The sequence below is a fragment of the Danaus plexippus genome, chromosome 23, assembly GCF_018135715.1.
Source record: "Danaus plexippus chromosome 23, MEX_DaPlex, whole genome shotgun sequence".
Taxonomy (NCBI): Eukaryota; Metazoa; Arthropoda; class Insecta; order Lepidoptera; family Nymphalidae; genus Danaus; species Danaus plexippus.
The window spans coordinates 5,813,681-5,836,583 of NC_083551.1; the positions used below are offsets into that span (position 1 = coordinate 5,813,681).

A 22,903-nucleotide genomic window follows, 5' to 3' on the forward strand; every position below is an offset into this window, starting at 1 on the left:
TGCAAATTGAAAAATGGAATAATTTTATCAAATTAGTGTATTGTCATCGGTCCTCGATAAATCTACAAAGTTTGAACGAAATCTGGCCGTTTAAAGTGGGTCAAAATCGCGCCCAAAGAAGTCGGTTACAAACAAACATACAAACATACATGTGAAGCTAATAAAAAGTTAATAAAAGAGTTTATGTGTATAAATGTATGTTTATGATAATTTATAACTTGAAAAAAAATGTGATGCGAAAACGATTTGATAAAAAACACGACGGTAGATATTTATCTATTTAGACGTGAAATCTTTGATACAAATCCATTTATAGCAGAATATAATATAAGAGTGGAATATCTGGCTTCCAAATATTTTGATATGTTATTTATAACTTTATTTTTCAAACATTAAAATTGATACATATGAAAAAAATCCCCCAAAATTACATGTTTAAATAATTACAATTGTTAATCTTAAACATATTTCATTTCATACTATTAGTAATTAGATTCAACGTAACTCAATTAGTCCCGAATGGCTTCCATATCAAACTGTTACAAACTTGTTGACAATTTGGGTTGTTAATATTTATTATGTCTTTAGAAAAGACATTGAAAATGCTCGTGAAAATGTATCGATTACATTATTTGAATATCTCTTTTTTTATTGAAAAATGAATATCTTTATTAATAAGATACATCCATAGAAACTTGACCATATAAGCAAATCCAGATACAAATGTAGTCCGTATATAAATCAAACCTTTAACTAAATGTTGTTTATCACTTAATCAACATTAAGAGCCACTGATATCGACTTCCATGGGAGAAGTATACTCGTATTATAGTATGGTATTTTCTCAGTCGTTAGTAGTCCACGGAATGTATTCCATGCATAAATTACTTTTAACACTGCTATGATATACTTTGCTGAGAAATAATTCATCTCTTCTCCTTAAGCAGTACGCAGATATCCACTGCCACTATACACTGTGATATCGATGTACGTAAGTAAAGAAGTTTTAAGAATCCTTGGCGACCCTCCAATGATGTCAGATGCACTGAGACTTGCAATTAAGTAATATTATTTGAACTTTAACAGCTAGCGATAAGCTTCCAAGTGGATTAATATCTATCCTTGAACTTCGTCTCAAGCAGTTCTTTGTATTGCCATTACTAATAATGTTGTCATTTCTATAAATTTGATATTCTTTATTTGAATCGTTACATCACAATTTAATTTATCACTCGTTTTCTATTGAAAATGTTTTATTTTTTCAGGTAATATGTTTAAAGTTCACATTCCTTAAATTTTCTATCGCCTGATAATACATTATTAAGAACCGACCTTATGTGAGTTCAAGGATTTAAAAAAATTGAAGGAATGGAAATTATTATAAACATTAGCATTTCAAGCATGAAGTTGCTTTGTTCTTTGTTCCTGTAATTATTCTCAATTTCTTTGTTAACGAACTTGTGAAACAATCAGCTTTAGCTTCAGTAGAACGTAATGAGTATATTATATAACATGTAATAAAAATAATATATTTCTTCGAGATGCTTTAATTTTAAAATATTACTCTAATTGGTTAATAACGAAACCTTAACAGAAAGAATTCTCGTCACAATTAAAGTATATCCTTAGTTATGTACTCTATCGCGTAAGAAGTAAATTACTGGCGTATAATGTTTCCGTTCATGTATTTAAGATATTTAAGACCTGAAATTGCCACGAGTAGGGGTAGTATCTTTATGAAATTTTACACTTCGCCTCTTGTAAAGGGATCGAAATTACTAAACCAATGTCTCATAATAGAACTAATATTTTTCTCATTTACTACACGTCTATAATTAATTTAAAAAACTACTTACTCCCGAAGTTTCGGTTATATTTCAGCAACCGTGATCACGGGCAGACGAGATGTGTGAAAAGTAACCGAAACGTCGGGAGCATGTAGTTTTTTAAAATAATAAAATACGCGTAGAATGATCCAAAAATATAAGTATTATTTAAATGAATACTCGCGAAAGTCTTAGATTCCAATGTCTGTAGTTTATAGTCTCGACTCTAGACCCTACTAGTCATTGAAGAATATTCAACTCCAATATACATATGTGCATGCGGCTTTAAAAAAAATACTGATCAAAGGGCTTAGATTGACAATTTTAGGGGTATACAAGTTGAAGCTAATTTCACAATACTAGTAATCCCACCTAGTAACTGAAGATAATTTCAAATAATTATATACAATAATAATAAAAACTAAGAAAAAAATTATATCTCTCTGTCTCAAATAAAAAAAAAGTATTTATTAGTTTAAAGCTTCACAATTTTTTTCAAAAAAGACCAACTCAGGCTAGTTTTTTCTTTTCATTCAAAATTTTGTCCCAATGATCGCAGGATGACTAAGTTCAATCAAGAATGATAACAGTAACTATTAAGTTCAATCCTATCATTACCATTTTTTAAACGTATATAAATTTATATTGTTTTTGCATAAATATTAAGGAAAATGGAAACATTTTCTTAACCTTCTTAAAAACTGTAATAACAAAAAAATAACAAATGCGTTTTCGCTTAATAAAGTTATATACTTATATTTCTTCTAATTCATCCTTATACACCTTCTCTTGTACGTTACTTATTTTCTATAAAAGTCATTCTGATTGAAACTGTCAATAGTTTCAAAGATTACTTTTCTTCTTCTATAATGTACTCGTCCAGAAAAAGATCGTTATCGTAGGGATACACTGAAGAGAAAATTATAAATTAATTAATTTTATATAAAATATATATCATATATGTATATTTATATAATTAATATAAAATACTTAGATTTTATTCTGAACAAACCAACGATTTTCGATAACCACCTGAATATTGCATTGGTCATTTTGTAGGTAATCATAATGAAATATGTGATAACAATGTAACAAGAAAAACAAACTATTATTTCTTTTGCTCAAATGATATACCTACATATTTTAATTATAAGAACTTAGATATTTATATAACTAATACATGTCAGGATGTACAAATACTTGTAACTCTCTATACAAAACTTAATTTATACGTTCCATGAAAGTTACAAGTAAAACGACGAAGTTCCATTTAACTTCAAATTTCTCATTTAATTTAAATACCTTTAAGGTATGTTACGCTTTTCTTTACAACTTACCTAAATATTCCGTGAGCAGCTTGACTGTAGAACAATTACCCATATACGCGACCTGCCACACTAAGAATTTTAAGACGAATGTAAAATTATGAAAATATAAAATAAATAAGTTATTTGGGGGCTCTGGTATTATTTATTTACTATTATCTGCAAGTACTTTAACTACGGCATATTTATTCAGGCATGAAAAAAAAATCTTTTTGCGTGTGGAATATGAAATAAAATTGTAAAAATAATTAAAACAGAACGAGCTAAATCCACAGTTTTTGCAGTTAGAAGCGAACTTTTAAAATCATCATCATCATCATCATCATCATCATGGACGTCCTTAAATTTGATTTTAATTAAATATTTGTAAAAGTTTTCAGAATGTACCGAGTGGTCAATTGATATAAGGAGTACTTCAAGCAAAGTTTTTATTAAACTAACCTTCGTATCTCTCCATGCAATTAGTGTAATCTAATAGGCAATAATTTTTGAATGTGTAATATGAGAAGTAGAGAGTGCGGCCACATAGTGATCCGGTGCTGAAAGAAACGTGTAATTATTTGAATATATTAGTTAGAAAAGGGGAAAGTATGATAATAATAATATTCCATTACAAACAGTTCGAGTGCTATAAAATATAGAAGTAAATTTTATACAATTGAATTTTTTTTGCAACCTACATTTTATAATTAAATCATGGTTTTGAAACTATTAACTTTTTGTTTACCAATAATAACGATATTTAACAATCTGGAAGTATTGCTATCTTCATATTATATACAACATTATTTTTATAAAATGTGAAATTATACATACTCATAAGCCTTTAGGCAGAAATGTGCTAAATAATCGCAGTTTTCAGCAAATGATACTCGCTTCTCTGTTGTATATAGTCTCTTTTTTGGTGTGGTAGTTGGGATAGTGAATCTGAAATAGATAGTTATTGAGACTTAATTTTAATTCTGAAAGTCGCTCTATATTTTGTAATCCTAAATTTTTTTCTTTATAATTTTAGCTCCGTGTATTAGTTTTCATTGATTAAAGATATTAAAGAAACTATTTAGCTTTCATTGAATTTTCGGTGAATTTTAAATATATACATATTAAGCAAACAGTAACTTTTGAACAATATATAAAGGCAACAAAAAATATTTCATCTTGGTTTCTTAAAGTGGTGCTAAATATTTTTTCCCCACGATCGTATATTATAGAGTTTTTAAAACTTAATGTTATTAAATAATGTCACCGAAAATGATATCGATGTTAAATATTATCGCAAACGTAAATTTTACTTTTGTTTTTCGGCTTCAGCTGCATTCCCAGCTGGTCCTAATATTTGAGGATTTTTCATATTTGCTGTTTTGTTAAGGTTAAAACCTCCATCGGGTATAGCTTCTCCTCCACCGGGCATAGCTTCTCCTCCATCGGGCATAGCTTCTTGCGCACTCGTGTATTGGAATTGAACTGACAACACAATTCGTAAATTTACATACGTAATTGATTCATGGTTTTTAGGAGGACTCTGCAAACGCTTTGTTACTTTATTTCCTCCGATAACTGTCAGATAATTCAATAAGTGCTTTAAAACAAATAAATAATTATATAGTTTTTTTACGTTTTAAACGTTAAACGTTTGTTTTAAATTTGATTCTTTCAAATAAAACTAAGGTTTTCAGATACCCGACGTTTCGGTTACTTTGCAGAAATCGTGATCACAGGCAGACGGGATGAAAATCTTTCATCATTCGTCTTCTTAACTTAACCAGATGCAAAGTTTCGATTATTTTGAGACAGCCGTGACAACACAAATATATAATGAAGGTTGTAGACACAAAAATGTAGTTCTATTTTCACATTTACATTTTCACATTTATATATATATATATATTCCCAACATCAGTCCTGATAATCAACTGAACAACTAGATCCAAAGTAAATTCATCACACAATTTCTAGCGGTAGAATAAGATGAGTTGCTATCATCGATATGACATCATGAGTTTGAAATTCGTAATAATATATATATATATATATATATATATATATATATATTATAACATGAATTTTTCTTACCTAAAAATGTAACGCAAATAGTATAGATATTTATATTGATATAATTCATTTTAATAATGTGTTTTGTCACTTTCAATAATCATAAATAAAATATTTGCATTTACTTGACTATTAAAATGAATGCTAAATCAATCTTGGGAAAAAAAGGAAAATTTCACGTGCCATTACTTTTGCAATTATAAAATGTAATAAAAATGTAAGTGTAGAGCTTATTCCTAAATAAAGTTTGATCAAATGTTTAATGACGATTTTTATTTTTTATTTTTATTACATGTTTATTTTATTTTTTCTGATAAACACAGTCATATTAACAACTAAATATGTCAAATTAGGATTAAATGGCATTATTCGGCAGACGGCTGTCGTGTCAAAAATCGGAAGACTGAGGCAGGATACAAAAACACATGCGGTATTTCCTGGAGGGATACCAGTAGTCCCAAGATGGCGTTTGTATTTACATCCAAAAGTCGATTAAGAATAAAATATGAGAGGTTAACAGTGTGTGCTAGGAAAGCATATTTTGTAATGAAAGTGAATGAAAGATAGTCTTTAAGGTTATTCTGATGTATGTATGTCCTACAATAACATAGCCTGGTGAAGATGTTGGGGAAAAATGTGTCTCGTTCTAAAATTGTTTTAGCTGTTGGCATGGGTGATTTCAATGTCAAAGTTGGACCACAGAAGAAGAAAGAGTGGAAGGATTGGCTTTGGAGTCAGACCTGATGGGGGGCAGACGCTGCAAAACTTTTAATTAATTTCTTTTCATATTTCTTATAGATTCTTCTTTCCAGAAATTTTACCTTTTTGCAGTGTCTGAATATTCCCAATAAAAACTTCTACCAACATTTCCGTCACCATGAAAATCCCAATTTTTCTACGCTCTGGATACGGTGTATACAGGTTTGGACTAAATTGTTTATTCCCATGATTCAATAATGTTAGTTTTTTAATACTCACAGATAAATTTACTTATTTTTGATCACATCAACAAGTAGGTAATTATAAAGGAAGCTTATGTGACATGGAGAAAGGACCTTGTAACATATCATATTTTTCATTTAAATATCAAGAAATACAAATAAAACTAAGATTTTCGGATTTACTACTAGGGACATGACATTTTCATGCCATGTCATTATGACGTGACATTTTCATCTCGTCTGCTTGTGATCACTGTTTAAACTATTGTCTACCCTCACTTCAATTGGCTCAACTATGTTAGAATTGGAACTTGGTTAACATACCCAATACATAGATATTATTCACTACATATCTATATATAGCAACCAACAATCATTGTTGTGACTACACTTGCACAGGTGGCTACGCAGGCGGTTGTGCGGGTGACACCTGATAATTTCAACCACCCACAATTATTGTTTATTTAATTTTTTCCCCTTTTTTTTGCAATATATTAGTATAGCTGACTTGGTTGAGTACCTAGTTTAGAAATATTTGGTTAAAATTCCCTGGACACCTGAGAAGAAAAACACTTATAGTTTTGAGCCGATACGGCCATCCTGACAGGCGGCGCTTCTCTATGCCTGCCGTTCTTGTAATGTACCATAAGTATCTGAAATAAAGTATTTATGTTTGAGCTAGATATCTGTGATAAATTTATGTTGTCACTTTGAAAAGACGATGTATTTTCACGGAAGACATAGACTTATGGCTTTGTTACCGCATCTTGCAAGTATTTACAAATGAGTGACTACAAGTCTACTCATGAATTCCCAAGGCATCCCTACGTTATCTCATGGTTCTCTTAAGGATACAACAAGGACCCGTGGTTAGCTCAAGGGTAAAACGTGATTAGCTCAGAGGCGAACACTCTGCAGATCTGTGATGTATACGTTTCTTCTCACGGTACCCTAAGGCGTCCCTACGGTATCCAATGGTTCTCATAAGGATATATCACGGATACGAGGTTAGCTCAAAGGTATTAACACATGTTAAACTCAGGGCTACGCAGGTGGTTATTCGGCTGACACCTGATAATTTCAACTACCCACAACTATTGATTATTCCAATAATAAGAATTGCGCCGATATATCCATTTTCAATATTATGAATCATTGGGACAAGTTTGCTGTAAAATATTTTTGAAAAGTTGCGACGGATGCTTTAATTTCGACAATGCGGATATATTTGTAGGTATCAGGATACAAGAATCTTAGTTGTTTTTAAACGAAAAATCTAAGAATCTAAATTTTGGACCTGTAAAGAAATGTTGTATTTAGGAAAGTAAATAAAATATTAAATGGTATTTTATGTAACACTTGTGCAATTTTTCACTTCTTCAGTAAACGACGTCATTGTTTTTAAAATATTATGAATATTGTATATTTTTAAATATGAAAAAAATATATCTATTCTGACCAATGACTCTGATTGTGCTTGATTACTTTGTTATCCACCTTTTGAAAAACGTAAGAGAAGTAGTGTCTTTATATTTTCAAAATATAAATGTTGGTCATAAAAATATAGGTCAGCATTTTATTGGAAAGGCATTTTGTTATATATAAAAGTATGTACATATATGAATAATGAAAATATCGTTGAAGCATTTTGGCAACATTCCAAAAAACCTGCATGTATAAGTTGACGCCAATTTTACAATTCTAATAATCCTGAAAAAACCGTAAAAGTCTTCCAGAAAATAACATACGAATTTTAAAAAGTGAATAACTCAAATCGTTCTATAAAAAATATATCGAAACTAGTCCAAAACAATTTATGAGACACTCGTTTTAGTTGGTGATTGTTCTTCGTCAATGATCTTCCACCATGTAATATTCGTCCAGAAAATGATCGTTGTCGTAGGGGTATACTGAAACATAATGACTCGTATTAGAACAGTCAATTTTAAGCGTTTTATTCCATGTTCACAATTATTATCTGAAAAGTGTATCTATCGCTTATTTGCTTTGATAAATTATGTTCAAAATATTAATCTCACTAAGTAACGGGTAAGATACAAAAAAATTCGCGTAAGAATGAATTATATAAGAAAATATTAACACAGAGACACTAGCGTAAAATTTACTTGACTGGTTTCTATGGAAAATGTACTCGAGAAAGATGAATTCAATTATAATAAAATTACGTAACGTTTGCAAATTTAACTATAATTTATTTTACTTACATTAATTCAAACAAACATTCATAAAAAATATAAAATATGATGTCTTATATTATTAAAATAACTCACGTAAATATTCCGTCAATTCTGTGATATTAAAACATCTTCCCATATAGGCGATCTGCCATACTACAAAAAGTGGATTATATGTACATAGAATATTGTAAATGAAAAATAATTATATGAAGTTCTAACACTATTAAGTTATAATTGGGGATTTATCATCCAAAAGTTGAAAAAACTAATTAATACAAACAAATACTCGGACTGTTAAAAATGAGTATTACCGTAAAAAAAGTAAAATAAAAGAAAGGAAAAGGTAGTTACTCATTTTACTTATTATATTTAAGACTGTCCTTGGCTCGTTATATATTATTGCATAATTTAGGAATTGTCACTTTTATAATAAAAAAGGTACGATGTACACATTGCCGAATTGTTTTACCTATTTCCAGTTACACGAATATTAAAACCACGTTATACTCATTCATTTACCGTACAATATACAAGTAAAGAGTGTAACACACAAGTGTTAATTGTTAAAAAAAATCTGTTAAGGATTGTGTCCAGACTTTGATTAATGTCCGTGTATGTTATGTTAAACAGTAGTACCAACTTAAAATAAATGAATATCGCTAACCTTCGTATCTGTCCATGCAATTGGCATAATCTAATAGACAATAGTTTTTGAATGTGTAATACGTGTAAAGCAAAGTGCGACCACATACCGGTCCTGTGCTGAAACAAATGTTTGAAGAAGATGTTTAATTTAAGAATATTGAAAGGAGAAATTAAAAGCCACATATATAAGAAAGAAACATATTAAATGAAATCTCGTCTGCCCGTGATCACGGTTGCTGCAAAGTAACCGAATCGTTGGGAGTATGTAGTTTTTTTTAAATAATAAAATACGCGTAGCAATCTGAAAACTATTAGTTTCATTTAAATGAAAACTCGCGAAAGTCTTAGATCTCATTAAAGAACCATAATGATATAATACGATATTTTTAAAATTTGATCAATAAATTATTTTAATTTTAGGGTTAAACGCATAGATTTTTTATCCATGCATGTCTTAAAAAAATATACAGCGTGCAAGAATCATTTTACTCCTTACTTATATGTTTAATAGAGTCTTAATACGTCAGATAATTTTGAATATATATACAATAAACGTGAAAGTTGTCGTTTAAATATTAAATAAGAAAAAATATACATACATATATAATATTGAATCATACACACATATAAGCTCTAAGACAGTAATGAGCAAAATAATAGCAGCTCTCGTTGAAAGTTGCGCGCGGAGCTAGATAATTTTGCAAAGTATATTTCTTGGTGGACGTGGGGATCGTAAATCTGAAATAGAAATATTTGCGACATAAATACGCGTAGTGTATCCGAAATAAATATTTTTGTATCATGTTCTTTAAATTTTAATTTGGTAAAACGTTATTATATTGAAGTCTTGTTTCTTCTTATATATTATTCTGCCGTAAGAATATTTATAACAGTAAATTAGTAGGAAAATCTATGTACATTTGGAAGAGTATTCGAGTATTCGATGTTATTGTCAGTCGTCTCTACAAGAACGAGTTGAACGGTTTGATTGGAGATGAACTTGTCTCTTATATTTATATTGAATTCATTCGTGTAAAAAAGTTGTATGCCCACATATAAAGCACAAATAGCGTTGTTTAACTATGAGATTTATTATTGCAAATGAATATCTAATTGGAAATTGGACGCGTTTGTATTCAATTCGCTCTTCTGTGAAATTCTGTGTGGAGATTTAAAAAGCTTGATAATGAATTATTTTCTTTTATTAATCGATTGTCATTGTACATCAGTGTTGAGTCACGATAGTTTTTTCAGTAGAAAACACTCTGTAATTTTATAAATATATTGTTTTCACAGGTAGAGGTTTGCTAGCAACTGTTTTGAAAATGTTGCAAAGGATGGTTCTTGAAGTAAATATAATGTTTAAGTACGAAAAATTATTTTATGAAATAAATGAAAGGACTAACTATTCATCATCATCATCAGCCTATTGGAGCCCACTACTGAGCAAAGGCCTCTTCTCACATGGAGAAGGTTAGAGCATTAATCACCACGTCTGCTCAAGACGGGTTGTCAATTTCAATCTTATAATTTGAAATTATAAGACCAGGTTTCCTCACGATGTTTTTTTCACCGTACGTCAGTGGTGTCGTCATACTCTTAGAAAGTACATATGACTCGGAAAAGATCACATTGGTACTTGCCAGGTTTCAAACCCGCGCCCTCACGTATGAGAGGCGGGCCTTTAACTTCCAGGCCACTACGACTTCACTTCACGACTTCTTCCTTGAAAATTATGTTAATAATTTTTATAATAAATATATATTATACTTATTTTTCTCCGCTTCTGCCACTACAGCCGCAGGCCCTGCATGCGAAGGACCGCTGAAGCCACTCCAAGTGCTAGGAGGCGTTTGCGCACTTATAAAATGCGAGAAAACTGGAAATAATAGTTTATGTTACCATAGCTTTATTCAATTAGTGAAAAACATTTTTAATCTTATAGAGTACACTACAAAAAACCGCAAAGCCTATTTGGAAAGAGTTGAAATGATTCAATAAATACTTTAAAATGTCTCTATTTATTTATGTATTTGGAAGCATTTATTTAAGATAACTATGAAACATTTTTCACATTAACCTCAAAAGTTCTGAAGAAAATAACTTGTTGATCTGTCCAAAAAACAAACAAAATAAAATATTTTTCCTGAAACTTTCACGGACAGTGCAATATAACATAAATGGACATGTACATTATAAATGCTTCTATTTTGAATCATATTTATTTTGAATTCTTCTTAGTAATAGTGTTCAAAGGAAAATTGAAACGTAGTTTGCTTTAATTTTTATCGTTTTAATTTTAACTTTCGCCATTTATAGATTACTATGTTGTCAGAGACCGTTATTGATTAATTTATTAGATAAAAATGTGAGTCACAACATGTCTGTACTAATATAAGAAAATATGTATCTTCATTATAAACGCTTTCTTACCTAGAAATCCAATACTTTGTACACAAATATTTTTAATGCTGTGACACATTATAGTACTCTGTAAAGTTGTCAGTTATTTAATCCTCATAGTATCATAGAAAAGTCAACGTGTGATACCACATAAGAAGACTATTTTGAAAATAAATGTACATTAATGTGCTATCAGAATGATAAAGTGACTTTATGTTTACTTTGTCAAGACCACTGAGCAAGAATTTCACGTGTCATTACTTTCAGTACTATAAAACGTAATGAAAAACCAATTTATAAGGTCAGTTTGAGAAATTAATTCTGTAACTTCTGTTCACCTATGACTGAATACATTTTGTAACAAATAATAAGGTTTTTATTTGTAATATACTTAACTTATTTAGAATAAATTCGAATTGGAAAAATATTTTCCATGCAAACTATTCCCGAAAACCACCTTTTATTTGTTATTGTAAATGTTGACATTGAGAAAAAACTAGCAAAGGTGGATGTTGGAAGACCTGTTACGTAAGCGCTACATATTATAAAATAAATGAACATCGCCGGGGTATCATCGTTGTATAGATAAAATATCATATAACAAGTGACGCCGCTGACTCCGCGGAACCAACACCAAGCCGTGTGAACCAGAAGATTCCGGATACCACACACGCTATAGAATGGCATTGCTATCCTAACATCGGGGCAATCATGTAGTCTTAGGTATAGGTTATGAGTTTTAATATGTATTTTTTTATTATAATATACATATAAGTAAGTTTCGTAGTTTTCCTGGAACCTCCGGTTGCCATCTTATATAATTGACCTATAAATATTTAAAGTTTGTCAAAAATCATAATATTATTTATATGAATAAATAATATTTTGAATACAAATATTATATTGCTTTATTAATTCATAAAAAGGAAATCGAATTGCGGCTAAAATAATCCTAAAATTCATGACTATAAGTCTGAGTTGAAAACGTTTTGTTTGATCCTATAAGATTCAAAACCGCAGTTTAATCAACACCAGGAATATGTTCATATATGCAAAAATAATTTAGATTACAATATCACTGGTAGGATCAAATTGGTGACAGACGACTTAAATGCAAATTCATTTCATGATTTTGTCTATTTATTTAATAAAACAAATCAAATAGAAGCTTTGCTTTTACTAAATTTGTTAAAAGTAATTGCCTATTTTCAACCCCGTAACATGAAATAAACATGGCGATAGAGCATTTAAAGGTATTATAACAAGTAAATTATTAATAACTGCTTTGTCTGAACTAAATACGATCTTGATATAATATTTACAGTCCAAGATCCCAGGGCTGCAAGACGTTATTTATTTTCTGACCGATGAAATGTGGACGATTGAGTAGCGTTAGTATATACTATGATCGTATGCCTACCTGCTAGCTTGACCAAACGGCCAATTTCCAAGTATCAGGTGACCAAGGTACATAAAAACATTACTTACTTCACGTAAATTCTTATGGCTGATTACTATATATGTTTTAAAAAATATCGTTCCTCGTTATACATATATATATATATAAGAATTAATTAAAGATGGTTTTTGGTTTATGTGACATACTTTTGTGTAATCCGAAAGGATTGCTTTTGATGTAATTTTAGGTTGATATAATAGTTTAGATAACAGAGAACTTATTGAAATGATTTCTGCTGTCGCTAACAGAAAACATGTTACTATTTTATAAATAAGAGAAATTGCATATTTAGACTGAAATTGAATTTAAATAGTTATGAAGTTAAATAGCGTCAGTGACAGAAAGGTGGCTTGCTACTGAATATTGCGAAGACCTAGTACATGGTTCGCAACGATCCAGTTTCAGAAGAGGTACCTCTTTTCATCGATGGACGAGTCAAAAAAATGTGACGAATACAAATATTTGGGATCCATATTACACTTTTCTGGAAATTTGGACAAAAATATTCAGCGTCGTATAGCAGCGGCCTGATTTAAATGGCGGGAAGGGACTGGCGTACCCTTTGACAGACGAATGCCAATGAAAATCAAGGGCTTAGTATACAAGACCATAATCCGGCCGGTTCTAACATACGGCAGCGAGACTTGGGCTATAACTCAGCGCCAAACTAATGAAATCCAAGTCGCCGAAATGAAAATGCTTCGGTGGTTGCGCGAAGTGACGAGACTCGACAAAATCCGCAATGAGTACGTACGCGGCAGTCTCGGTGTACGCAACATCGCCGACAAGCTGCAAGAGAGCAGACTTCGTTGGTATGGCACTTAAAAAGAAGACCTCCTGACTATGTTGAAAATGTTATGGCCAATCTGAACATCACGGGGTCCAGACCCAGAGGGTGGCCAAAGGCAAGATGGACAGATGTGGTCAAAAAAGATCTAAAATTCTGCAAAGTTACCGAAGAGGATGCGTCCGACAGAGCAAAGTGGAAGAAAAAGACCATAAAGGCAGACCCCACCATCAAATGGGAAAATTAAATGCCACGGAGAGAGAGAGAATATTTCAATGATACTATGGTTTTCGAATATGCTATTCGATTGATTATATTATAACTTTTTAGACGATGTTTCGGTTACTTTACACCTACCACAATTACGTTCACGCAATGTGAAATTGAGGTACACAATCTAATGTAATAATATACGTTTACTCGCAAAATACTAAATAGCAATAATGCATAAAATAATAAAATTATTAGCATTATTATTGTATACAGTAATCTTATAACGCGTTTTCATATAACGCTATTTCATGTCCCTCGTATAACACGTGTTTTCCCCCATATAACACGGGGATTCCCCACGTGATTTTCCTCATTTAACTCGGGGATTCCAAGACGAACAAGAAAATATGCTCTTAAGTAAAGAATATAATAAAAATTCGAAAGGTGAAACCTTTGAACATTCCGTTAAAAAAAGATGTCGGTGGAACGTTATTTCAGATAGCTCCGACAGCGAATAAATATGTAATAAAACTGTTTTTGGAACTATTTGATTTATTTGAAATTACCTGTTTTTTAGTTACATATGTATAAATTTTTTATTGAAAATGTTCTTGGTTTGATTTTAATAAAACGCATATATTTCGTTCATAACATAGTTTTTCCTTAATATTCGATTTAAACCCTCTTTAACAAGAAAAGTTAAACGTGAATCATTTGTATATAACGCGTTATACGAGGTCATACGAGCGCGTTTTCCGAGAATTTTCGTACAACGCGTTTTCCTATAACGCGGAACAAATATACCGTGTTATAGGGGGGATTACTGTATTTACCGTAATTAATTAAATAAAAATTTTAGTCTCATTTTTATCAAATTGCATTAAAGACTCTGGAAGTATGTATGTGATGACAAATAACGACATTAATAAATTAGAATTGTTAATATTGCCTCCCGCATTATGTCAAAGAATACAAACCACGAGCCATTTGTAAATTATTCTATTCTCTCCTTGATAACGTAAATTAATAAGTTTTGCCTTAGACGAGAAACAAAACGCCGCAGGTTATGTACCATCAAACAACACAAAGCTAAATTTTACAATTCTGTCACAGCAACTTAGTCAACGTCATATTGTGACGTAATTATACACGTTCTCATAATCTTTTGTGTGGATCTATACTCTGTACTGTAAGTTTGAGTCATCACACTGTGAACCGAGAGTTTCTACTCATTCATCATTCATTCACAAGCCTGTGTAGAAATTAAAAACAATGATACAATAGTACTGTACTTTTATATTTAATTTTTTTTAATTATTCGATTATATAAATAAAAGCCAATTATTTCATTGATAATATTATGGCTGAAAAACTATTATATGATAAAAATTATTAAACTGTTTTTGTAATATAGTAGATAATAAATATAAATGTAAACCTGACATGAAAATCTGCTTCATTGTAGCGTTTTTATTGTAAGTTTGTTACTATAAAGACATAATCATTTTTGTATCCCAAATTGCTTTGTTTCTCAAGTAAATTATATATGAAGTTATAACCACAGAGAACAATACTATACACTATCAAGTATGTGTCACAAACGTTTCACAACAATGAACTGGCTTTAATAACTCTGTCATAGAGACAAGTAATAAGATGTTTTACGACGCTCCAGTTAGCACAAGAGTACTTTATATATATACCCTTAGTGCAAAAGCAGATCGTAATAGACGAAAGCTTATTTCAATTTTAGAAATATATATTCGTTACAATAAATACGTCGATAATTGTTCTTAAGTAATTACTAATATATTTCAAATGGCTTAAATTGGCTTAAAAACACACACACAATATACACGTATCTTATACAATCTAATCCAATATGCATACAACAGGCTTTAGGTATCTGAGCTGAAGGCCTCTATCTGAGGAACTACACTTCGTGAACACATGAGGGACTTACAGCGGTCGGCTTGATGACATTGTATTTATATCGTATTTCCATTTCACATAAAAATTATTTCTGTTATTTAGACCTTCACTTATAGTATATAAATAATTAAAGTATACTTTAATAAATTTTATAAGTCTGATGTAACAATAATAATAACATATCATCGTTTGAACAATATATTTGTTCAGTGATTATTGATCATATGAAGGAAAAATCTTAAAAATTTACCATGATTTTATCGGTAACTCATTTAATGGAAGGTAAATATTAGAAACGAATACAAAGCAAACAGCCAAATTGCTCTCGTATGTAGAAGGAAAGATAAACAAGCAAATATTTAAATACATATAATCGAGATACGCTTACTTAGGATAAATACATTTAAAACTAAAATTCTCTTTTCTTAAATTTTTAAAGAAGATATTTCGTTGCTGGACACTCACCATACAAATAGTCTACAAGTTCAAGGTCATTCAGTCAGGTATGAAGTTTGACGTGGTCGGAGTTTTTTTGGCAAATGGAATAGCGAATAGAGTAATACTCTGAGGAACTAAAACTACTGGCTTCGCGAGCAGAATTAACAAGAAAATTAGAAATGGGCTGGTCATAGGATTCCGAACGTTTAGAAAATTCTTGGAACCGAAACGTGATAGAGTAGAGACCACGTTTAGGTAAACTTCGTGCAAGATGCCCTGAGACCCGATAGACTGATGATTTAAGAAATGCTTGGGGTAACTGTTTGGTGCCAAGGCTGAGACAGTTGACTCGCTTTGTCTTAGGTCATCGTTCACCAGTAAATGGTGACATGCTGACCACGCATGTCTACATTAAATTAGAAAAATCACTTTTATTTCAGTAAATTTGAATACTGGAACATAATGAATGCTTAATATGTTTGTTGGTGTTACAAACTGTGTGTCCAGTCTTTTATCACTGTAACTTAATGCGACTGGAAAATGTTGCTTCATTCAACTGTCTATTGCAAAGCAGCGATTATTTTAAAAATAAAGTTCGAACTTTCTGATTGTGTTTTGGTTTTGTTGTAATAAAAGAAGATTGCCTTAAGAAAAAAAATCCTCAATTTTTTACAATAGAATTTTCAAATATAAAATTTATAACCTAAAGATAAGTTAAGATGATTAAGGTAATATGCGAGAACAGGTTATTCAATTAGTTATTCTTACTTTAAGGTTAAATGAAGTTCTTTATATGGAAAATGTATTTTTTTTTATATTAATCTTTATTGATTTCTATCGCAGTGACCGAAATAAATTATGATGGAAAAAGTATTCATTTATTTTTAAAATTTTCTTTGTTGTCTCCTTTGTACATTAGGTAATCGATACTTTTGAAACCTGAACAAAATTATTACTCTTAATGTAAATATATGTACACAGTTTTCATAAAAATACTTGTATTTTGTGCTAAGAAGTAAATTTATAAATAACCAACCATTAAAATTTAATTCTGTTATATATTTGAATTATTATTTTATAAAATATTTTATAAAATACAAAAATGATGCAAAGCGTGAGGTAAATAGATAAATCGCAGTTCAAAAGTTCTCTACAGACTTCTTTATTATAAGAACATGACTTCGTCCGTGAAACGAGATAATATTCGTAATATTATCTTTAATAATTTAAACACAATTAAATTTTAATTTTTGATTTTATATTTTTCATACAAATATCAAGTTGAAAAATACATGACACAGTATAAAATATCTTTATACGCGGGCTAAAGGTGCTTTTCCTCTTAAATCCAGCTAACTGCTTCTACTAAAAATGCATTTACACATCTTGCCTTGAAAATATATCTTTTTGTCCAGTTATGTAACGGTCGGTGACTAAAACATTCCGACCATATTACGTGACACTTTATCTGATCCTGAATTAAATAACATAAGAATAACATTAGTGGTTCTATAATAAACGGGCATTATAGCTATATTTTCACCATAATATAAGAAATGACATTGCTACAGTTACTCTTTCATTTCATAATATTTTTTGTTTCATAAAATAATTATTTAAAATGAACAGAGAATTAAAAAAAATATATAAGATTACATAATTTTTAATTGATATAATTTAAAGTTAAAATTTTTATCGATATAAAGGTTTAAATATGCAGTTTACACCTAACGCTAAGGAAAATAGTTTACTTGCACTGGTTTTAGGAATGCGTAAGGCTTAGAGGGAAAGGTGAAAGTTTTTCACAACGAATGTGTTCGCAATCGTTTTTGACTTATTTCTTAATTCCCTATGATGAATTGTATCACGATTATCTTTAATATATTTTTTAATTTATATTTTAGATTTATTTTCGTGGTTGTGCTATTTATACACATAAATTTGGGTCCTAAATTCACTCCTTTTTAAATTTTTTTCTGTTTAACTATAACTAATTTAAATGAAACTAATATTTTTCGGATAAACTACGCGTGATTTATTTTTGTAAAAAACTACATCCTCACAACGTTTCGGTTACTTTTCAGCAACTGTGATCACGGTTTGTAGTTTTATTTTAGAAAAATATTAGTTTAATTTAAATTAGTTAAATGAATAAAACGCGCGAAAATCTTTGCTCTCATTAGCTATAGCTAAGTTTTTCGGATAACACTTGTTTATTTATTATTTTATTTATACTTGTTTTATCTGTTTAATCTCGGGAACATGGAGAAATAAAGTAATAAGAAACGGCGTAACATCCAAAAAACTAAAGTACATTTAAATGTGTGCACGCGAAAATCTTAGCTATTTTTTGCTTAGATATTTTTCCTGTTTCCTTTTTATATTACCATAAAATAAAGTTTCCTCTATAGTTGAAATAGTAAGAGAAATATAGTCTTAATTAGTATGACTAGGTTAAATGTAATATTCGTGTATCATTTATAAACTTGAGAAACTTACATTATTTTGATAGCAAATATAATTTAATATAAGTTATTAAGAAAATGATAAAAGTGACTGATTCGACTGATTGGTATAAACTATCAAAAGTATCATGCATCATGTGGTTAAGAGGATTCCATGGTCGCCATTCGTTCGCCCAAATCGGAGCAGAAACATAATCGACCTTAAGAGTGAGCCTTCTGGTTAGCTTATATATATTAGATATGGTTTTATATGCTTAACTTATGTTTATAAAATAAATGTTTTTAATACTCTTTACATTTTGTACAATACTACCAAAAATAATATGTAGATCGAATATAGATACTTGAAAGATTAGAACTGCAATTCTCACTAGTCCATTTCACTTTAAAGATTTTGGATAATTAATGACTTTAGAATTTCGCTAGCCACTTGTTTCAAAACAGCATATTTGAATTTAAATGAAAATAATATATTTTCGGATATACTACGCGGATTTTTATTATTTTTAAACTACATAATCCCGACGTTTCGGTCACTTTTCAGCAACCGTGATCACGGGCAGACGAGATGTAGTTTTAAAATAATAAAATCCGCGTAGTATATTCGAAAATATATTAGTTTCATTTAAATGAATAAAACTCGCGGAAGTCTTGGATCTCATTAGCATATTTGAATTTAGATTAAGACCAATGCAAAGCGTGTAAAGGTTCTCAACTTTACTAAACATTTACGATATATGTTTCGTATGGACAATCCTTATTTGGGAATCGTTTCAATCACTGTTGTTAAATTTGATAAGGTTAATAGTTCAATAAATATCATTACGATTGATTTTTTTTACATATTCTAAACGCCAACTTACTATCATACTTGCGGATGCGTGTCTTTATGACATGCTTTCATATTTATTACAAAATATTTAATAAAATGATTGTTTGTACTTGCTATTGTAAGTTACTAAATTATAAATATATCCTTCATTTTCTTCTTTCACTCTTATGAGTCTTTTTTGTAATGCGTCTTATTGTTTATTTCAATGGTATAATAACTATTTCATAAAGAATTTTCATACGCGAAGATTAAATTATGCAGACAAATTTAATGAGTCAGTATAAAGGATGTGACACATTTATTTCACTGAGTAATGAGTATTTTATAACAAAGCAAACTGTTATGTAGCGTATAAGTACAGAATAAACTAAGAAACTTTAAATATATACCTTGTTAACATTTACGTACTGGGGAAATGCTACTTTTTACAAATAATCTAATTCGAATGGGTTAAGTTCCATTAAGTTAAATGACAATAGAAGAGGATAGTGTCCTCCTAGTTGTGTCTTTTGTATTTCTATGTAAGGAGCAGATAATATTAAAGCGAATGAACATTCTCATTCATGTCTAGACACGTCTGTACTACGACCTTCATGAGTGGCAACCTGCCGTTCCTCTTATAAGCCCATTGACTCCAACTAGTTAGGAAGATCTTTTTTCTTCCGTTATATACGCCTGACAAATTTACTAAAATAACACAAAGTATTAAAACAGTTTAGACATAATTATATTTACATGAACCGAGAGCAATTGCAGACAAAAGTTAGTAAACATATTATCGCCAAAAATAAAATAAAATTCTACATACAAAGTTACTTTTACCCGATAAACCTTTTATGTCAATTCGAATATTTATAAAGCGAGAAAAATAATATAAGATCCAACATTTCATTTTGGAAGCGAAGTCGACGGTTTCGCTTGCTACAATAAATGAATAATAAATGTTTTCCCACTGAGATCTGACGCATGACAAGCCTTTTGAATTTGTTTAATATAAAGCTACAAACGTTACCACTAAAAGCCTCTACGCTTCAGGTAACCAAAAATCGATACACTAGATAGGGTACAGACTTTAAAATAATTAATGGACTGAATTTCTGGATATACTGTTTGTACCTATAAAATTAATGTATTATCTTTTATACAATTTAAATTACACCTACTATTGTTAAGAAAACATTACTAATACGAAACAAAACACGATCTTCTATAAGATAGATTTGTGGGTACGTATGTTTAATATATTAGATTATTCCCACTAAAATCAAATTACATTAATAAAGTTACTGTAATTCGAAACGCAACGAGACAACCCAAAAGATTAATACACCCATAATTAAGACAACTTACCTTATGAATGTAATAGGAAATTGTGTTATCAATTTATTGAGTTATTTCTCGTCTCCTTATTCAATAGGCAATAATTTTATAGAAATTCCTGTAACAAGCGATATCAGCAATGAATAATTACAATTTATGGTCTCTTTAAAATATTAATATTTTGATAAATTATAAATATCTGTGTTATAAAGAAAAATTTTTCCACCGGTTTTAAATAAAAAATAGCCAGAAAAATTATTTCCAACATTCGCTTCGTCGTATTTAAGTAGAAGTGAAAAGTCTGTTTATTTCCTCATTAACTTGTAGTTTAAAATTTATTTAATTCCTCTGATGCGTATTTTGGAAAATGAAAAACTTAATTCCGTTTCAAAATGTTTATTTTAAATCCTTAAAAAACGTCTGTTCAAGATTTTAACGGCTTTAGATAAGTTTATGACATAATGTGTACTAACCCATACAAATAAGTTTGATAGTCCGTAATTATTTTAATAAGCATAAGTCATCGGTCATATTTTGTATCTTTCTAGTATTTTTGCTACGTAAATAATTGCTACAACGTTTTTCGAACTCAGTAAACGCAATAAAGTATTGCGCACAAGGTTAGTATTTTCAATAGGTATTTGTTGACGGGTATTTGTTACTGAGAATTTACTTTAAAACCTAATAATAAATTTTAATGGTAAGAAAGAGTAACAAAATGTTATCGAAAAAACATTTCAGACAAATTTCTGTCTGTCTATTGTTTTTATTATTTGTCTCCAGTACTTTCTTGTATTGTAATTAATTTAAAACAAAACTTATATTCTATAGGCTTTCTTGACAGACTCATCGTTAGCAGTTTTGAAAATACTTTGTTACAGAAGGCCAAAAAAGCTAACAGCTGACATGCTGCAACTTGTAAAACACCCTCTCGCCTTAAAGTAAGTTGTATGTAACAAAGAAGAATTTTTATTAGTCAACAGAAAGAACGCCAAATACCGAAAAACTATGTTGAGATTTCAGCTTAATGTAATGAAAAGTATTGCTGCGGACCTTGAGGCTATAACAATTCTATTTTTATAGTCTCGCTTAGGACCATACAAGCAGTACTTAAGGCTAGCAACTATAGAATAATAAAATTTATAAAGGAAAATTCAGTCTTGAAATATTTGAATGATAAATAATATACTTTATGATATTCACAGTTGAGGAGATATTCTACGGAATATTAACTTGTATAAAAATATATTTCTTTGCTTCTTATTTGTAAGGAAGGTCTTACTATAAAAATTATTTAGTTAAAAATAGTATCTGATATATTTTTTTTGTGTAGGATGTAATATATTTGGAGAAAACTATGAAGGAACAATGTTTATTTAATATGGCGTGTGATTGCTTTTCTAAATAAATGTTTCGTACTGACTACCATGTTTCTATTTCAATAACTCAGGTTGCTTCTTTAATTACCCTTGACCCCACTACATTCTATAAGATTTTTGTCATTATACATTGTTTAAATGTGTACAGTAAATCAATTTAATACTTTACCCTATTTAAGAAAAAGGTTTAACTTTAACATATATGAGTTTAATTTCAAAAAGTCGTCGGTAAATTAATTATTACGCACAAAATAACACCAGACACGAATTTATTTCTAAATATTAAAATAACTTTTCCAAAAGACATGCAATTGTGAAAAACATTTCGGAGGTTTTATTAAACCAGTGACATAACCATTGCGTCTGTGTTTATTTAACGTAAAATTAAATCGGCTTTAGTTATATCTACAAAGGAGAAATGATAATATAAAGAAACTCTTTTATTATAAAAAATAGTAATGGCTAGAACAAATATAGACACAATAAAATTTACTTATATGTATGTGAGAAATAATACATTTGTATGAAACTAGCAAATAAAACCAAGCTGATATATAACTGTCATTATTTTGATGGTTTCGAAATAGCGAGGTCGGAAATGTGTTACACGTGCAAGGTGGCTTATTATGCCACTGCAAGGGATTTTGTTCGCTGCAAACAAATCGTCGAGGGACGTCTCATTTTTCAA

At 29.9% G+C, this 22,903-nt stretch overlaps 2 protein-coding genes and 1 pseudogene across 6 annotated transcripts; 1 reads left to right on the forward strand and 2 right to left on the reverse strand.

Annotated features, from left to right (window-relative positions):
* Positions 1-1,531: 1,531 nt before the first annotated feature.
* On the reverse strand, positions 1,532-7,294 carry LOC116774779 (uncharacterized). Of its 2 annotated transcripts, none has more exons than XM_061524143.1 (6): positions 6,469-7,294; positions 4,444-4,615; positions 3,968-4,078; positions 3,593-3,690; positions 3,164-3,223; positions 1,532-2,735 (listed from the first exon to the last, which is right to left on the reverse strand). In XM_061524143.1, the coding sequence occupies exons 2-6, from the start codon at positions 4,581-4,583 to the stop codon at positions 2,677-2,679; spliced, it is 468 nt and encodes a 155-aa protein (XP_061380127.1). In that variant the 5' UTR covers positions 4,584-4,615; positions 6,469-7,294; the 3' UTR covers positions 1,532-2,676. The 2 variants fall into 2 exon arrangements, with proteins under 2 accessions (XP_061380127.1, XP_032523418.2); XM_032667527.2 differs by lacking the exon at positions 6,469-7,294 and adding an exon at positions 5,225-5,370.
* A 601-nt stretch (positions 7,295-7,895) lies between these two features.
* On the reverse strand, positions 7,896-11,614 carry LOC116774942 (uncharacterized). 4 transcript variants are annotated; one of them, XR_004353796.2, is made up of 6 exons: positions 11,421-11,614; positions 10,758-10,866; positions 9,587-9,725; positions 9,007-9,099; positions 8,436-8,495; positions 7,896-8,054 (listed from the first exon to the last, which is right to left on the reverse strand). XR_004353796.2 is itself a non-coding variant. In XM_032667732.2 (6 exons), exons 1-5 carry the CDS (start codon positions 11,467-11,469, stop codon positions 8,462-8,464), a joined length of 399 nt encoding a protein of 132 aa, XP_032523623.1. In that variant the 5' UTR covers positions 11,470-11,614; the 3' UTR covers positions 7,896-8,054; positions 8,436-8,461. The 4 variants fall into 4 exon arrangements, 2 of the variants coding, with proteins under 2 accessions (XP_032523623.1, XP_032523622.1); XR_004353795.2 differs by having other exon boundaries at positions 9,007-9,104; XM_032667732.2 differs by having other exon boundaries at positions 9,612-9,725.
* Positions 11,615-13,485: 1,871 nt separating this feature from the next.
* Positions 13,486-13,883, forward strand: LOC133319473 (uncharacterized; annotated as a pseudogene).
* The last annotated feature ends 9,020 nt before the right edge of the window (positions 13,884-22,903 follow it).

Bases quoted from the DNA above. Each gene is read 5' to 3' on its own strand.
- LOC116774779 (XM_032667527.2), bottom strand. From the start codon at position 5,273: ATGAATTATATCAATATAAATATCTATACTATTTGCGTTACATTTTTA. The intron at 4,616-5,224 runs GTAAGAAAAATT...TTGTGTTGTCAG, and splicing joins TATTTGCGTTACATTTTTAG to TTCAATTCCAATACACGAGT. The intron at 2,736-3,163 runs GTAAGTTGTAAA...TTTTCTCTTCAG, and splicing joins GCTGCTCACGGAATATTTAG to TGTATCCCTACGATAACGAT.
- LOC116774942 (XM_032667731.2), bottom strand. From the start codon at position 11,469: ATGTGTCACAGCATTAAAAATATTTGTGTACAAAGTATTGGATTTCTA. The intron at 10,867-11,420 runs GTAAGAAAGCGT...TATTATTTCCAG, and splicing joins ACAAAGTATTGGATTTCTAG to TTTTCTCGCATTTTATAAGT. The intron at 9,105-9,611 runs GTGTGTATGATT...CATTTGTTTCAG, and splicing joins TACTGTCTTAGAGCTTATAT to CACAGGACCGGTATGTGGTC.